General features: G+C 55.1%; 1 protein-coding gene across 1 annotated transcript in view; it reads right to left on the reverse strand.

The window, feature by feature from the left end:
* PPOX (protoporphyrinogen oxidase) overlaps positions 1–4253 on the reverse strand; it is a 26750-nt gene that overhangs the window by 17746 nt on the left and 4751 nt on the right. Inside the window, 4 exon segments of the mRNA XM_032441766.1 lie at positions 5–149; positions 3283–3324; positions 3327–3342; positions 3999–4033. Coding sequence (XP_032297657.1) covers positions 5–149; positions 3283–3324; positions 3327–3342; positions 3999–4033 — 238 coding nt within the window.

Raw genomic sequence — 4253 nt, forward strand, 5'->3', positions numbered from 1 at the left:
TCACCCCCCCCCGTAGCCATCCCCACGATGACTGATCTCCGTCTCCTCTCTGCCCGGTGCAGCGCTGGGAAGCACGACCTGACACTGAGCTGCCGGCAGTCACCGGCAAACACCCCCCGGCACAGGCTGTCAGCAATGAGATCGGCAACCTATAATACATGGGGGGGTCATTGATAATACCCCAATAACACCCCAATGACACCCCCCGGCACAGGCTGTCAGCGATCAGATCAGCCACCTATAATACATGGGGGGTCATTGATAATACCCCAATAACAAACACCCCAATAACACCCCCCGGCACAGACTGTCAGCAATGAGATCGGCAACCTATAATACATGGGGGGGGGCGTTAATAACACCCCAATAACACCCCAATAACAAACACCCCAATAACAAACACCCCAATAACACCCCCCGGCACAGACTGTCAGCGATCAGATCAGCCACCTATAATACAGCAAGGGGGGGGCATTAATAACACCCCAATAACACCCCAATGACACCCCAATGACAAACACCCCAATGACAAACACCCCAATGACACCCCCCGGCACAGGCTGTCAGCGATGAGATCAGCAACCTATAATACATGGGAGGGTCATTGATAATACCCCAATAACACCCCAATAACAAACACCCCAATAACACCCCAATAACAAACACCCCAATAACACCCCAATAACAAACACCCCAATAACACCCCAATAACACCCCCCGGCACAGGCTGTCAGCAATGAGATCGGCAACCTATAATACATGGGGGGGCATTAATAACACCCCAATAACACCCCAATGACACCCCAATGACACCCCATTAATATCCCAATAACACCCCAATAACACCCCCCGGCACAGGCTGTCAGCGATTAGATCGGCAACCTATAACGGGGGGGGGGGCATTAATAACACCCCAATAACACCCCAATGACACCCCAATGACACCCCCCGGCACAGGCTGTCAGCGATTAGATCGGCCACCTATAATACATGGGGGGGCATTGATAATACCCCAATAACAAACACCCCAATAACACCCCAATGACACCCCAATAACAAACACCCCAATAACAAACACCCCAATGACACCCCCCGGCACAGGCTGTCAGCGATCAGATCGGCAACCTGTAATACAGCAAGGGGGGGGGCATTAATAACACCCCAATGACACCCCAATGACACCCCAATGACACCCCAATGACACCCCAATGACACCCCAATAACACCCCAATGACAAACACCCCAATGACACCCCAATAACACCCCAATGACACCCCAATGACAAACACCCCAATAACAAACACCCCGATGACACCCCAATAACACCCCCCGGCACAGGCTGTCAGCAATGAGATCAGCCACCTATAATACAGCAAGGGGGGGGCATTAATAACACCCCAATGACACCCCAATGACACCCCAATGACACCCCAATGACACCCCAATGACACCCCAATGACAAACACCCCAATAACACCCCAATGACACCCCCCGGCACAGGCTGTCAGCAATGAGATCGGCAACCTATAACATGGGGGGGGCATTAATAATACCCCAATGACACCCCAATGACAAACACCCCAATAACACCCCAATAACAAACACCCCAATAACACCCCCCGGCACAGGCTGTCAGCAATGAGATCAGCCACCTGTAACGGGGGGGGTCATTAATAACACCCCAATGACACCCCCCGGCACAGGCTGTCAGCGATCAGATCGGCCACCTATAATACATGGGGGGGGCATTAATAACACCCCAATAACACCCCAATAACACCCCAATGACACCCCAATGACACCCCAATAACACCCCCTGGCACAGGCTGTCAGCGATTAGATCGGGCCAACCTATAACGGGGGGGGGGCGTCATTAATAACACCCCAATAAGCACCCCAATGACACCCCAATGACACCCCCCCCACACAGCTTTCAGCATGAGATCGGCCACCTATAACATGTGGAGGGTCATTAATAACACCCCAAATAACAACCCCATACACCCCAATAACACCCCCCTGACACAGGCTGTCAGCGATTAGATTCGGCCCAACCTGTAACAGGGGGGGGGTCATTAATAACACCCCAATGAGCACTCCCATATGACAACCCCAATAAACAAAACAGCCCCAATGACACCCCATGACACCCCAATGACACCCCCCAGCACAAGGCTGGTCGCAATGAGTCGCAACCTATAACATGGGGGCATAATAACACCCCAAAACACCCAAAACTATCCAATGACACGCCCAATAACACCCAATTGACACCCCCCGGCCACAGGCTGGTCAGCCAATCAGGACCTGGTCACCTATAACAAGGGGGGGGTCACAATAACACCCCAATATGAACACCCAATAACCACAGCATGGGGGGCAGAACACCCCACCCAATAAACACCGAGGGGTCAGAGGCATCAACATACCTTCCCCCAACCCCCTTATAACACAGCAAGGGTTGGGTCACAGAATCATCATACAGCAACCCAATTACTAATAACAAACCCCCCCCAAAGAGGGGGGGGGGGCGACGATCAGAAACAACCCAACACCCAATAACACACGAGGGGGGCTCAAGAACCCCCCCACCCCCCCCCCTAACCACCATATAACACACCGGAAGGGGGGTCAACCATCCGCATACCCCCACACCCCCCTAAACAACACAAGCGAGGGTCAGAATACCCACCCCCACCCCACGACTAACCACACCGGGGGGGTCAGAACCATCCCCATACCCCCCCACACCCCCAAAACCCCCTCATAAACAAACAAGGGGTCAGAAACACCCTCCACCCCCAAATAACACAACCAAGGGGGTCAGCCCCCCCCAGCCCCCCACCCATCCCCTATAACACACCAGGGGGGGTCAGACCATCCCATACCCCCCCCCCCACCCCCTATAACACACCAAGGGGGGTCAGACCATCCCATAGCCCCCCCACCCCCATATAACACACCAAGGCGAGGTTCATACCCTCCACATAGCCCCCCCCCCACCCCCTAAACACACCGAGGGGTTCAGACCATCCCATACCCCCCCCACCCCCCTATAAGCACACCAAGGGGGATCAGGCTAACCTTCCAGTGTATCCGCGATGGACGGGCCGGCCGGCGAGAGGATGGGGCGGACGTGCGCTAACGACCGATCATGTACTATACACCCAAGAGAGGTTTCAGTTCAAGCCCTCTCCCCCAGACCCCCTCCCACCCCTGTTTTAGACCCTGGATAAGGGCTCCTGGCCCCTGATAAGGGTTTATCTCCCCCCCACCCCCCACCTCCGCCCCGAAGCGCCGCCGGGTGAAGCTGTGGATGCTCTCTCGTCCGGTCTCCGTCCCCTGTTGGGCCAGCAGGTTCCCCCACGCGCTCATAAAAGGGGCTTGCGACAGGCGGGAGCGCACCACCCAGTGAGACCCCTGTGGAAAGGAGGAGAGTGGGGGCCTTTTCATGGCTCCCCCTATTCATGCAGCCCTTTATGGTCGCGTTGTGGGTGCTCCTCTCCTATAGCAAGCTTCTAGGGAGGTTGGTGCTGGGGTCTCTTAGCGGCGGGGGGACCCATATATGGGTCCTTGGGGGTTATGGGCCGTCCTTATATGCCAGCACTATGGGGCTTTATGGAGTCTCTATGGCCATATATGTTGGTCCTTGATCGGCGGGGTTATGAGCCTTAGATCCTGTCTATCGCCTATATGTGCTCAGGCGTCTATGGGTGGGGTCTATAGGGTCCTAGGTATGGGCAGCTCTATGGGATGGCTATGAGGTCGGTCTCTTAGGGCCATATATGTGTCCTTGGGGGGTTATGGGGTCCGATATGGCAGCTCTATGGGGGGGTTATGGTCCTATATGCATGGCTCTATGGGCGGGGTTATGGTGGATCCTATCTCATGGCAGCTCTATTGGCAGGGCTATCGGCGCTCATCAACCCGTCCTTATTGTCCAGCTCTCATTATGTGGCCGTGGGCTATGTTATCAAGACCTTCCCCATCTCACTCACTTCCGCATGGGTGGTGCGCGCTTATCGGCCACGCTCTAATGGGGGTTATGGATGGTCCTTTTATGGCAGTCTATGGGGGTTGTTGGGGTTCTAGTCTTCTATGGCCAGCTCTATTGGGACGGGGGTTGTCGGCGGGGTCCTTATCAGCAAGCCTCTATGCGGGGGTTGGCGGGTCCCTTAGGGCCATATATGAGGTCCCTGGCGGGTTATGGGGTGTCCATGTGGTATGGGCAGCTCTCGTCATGGTGGCGCGTG

This window comes from Coturnix japonica, unplaced genomic scaffold, assembly GCF_001577835.2.
Source record: "Coturnix japonica isolate 7356 unplaced genomic scaffold, Coturnix japonica 2.1 chrUnrandom551, whole genome shotgun sequence".
Lineage (NCBI taxonomy): Eukaryota > Metazoa > Chordata > Aves > Galliformes > Phasianidae > Coturnix > Coturnix japonica.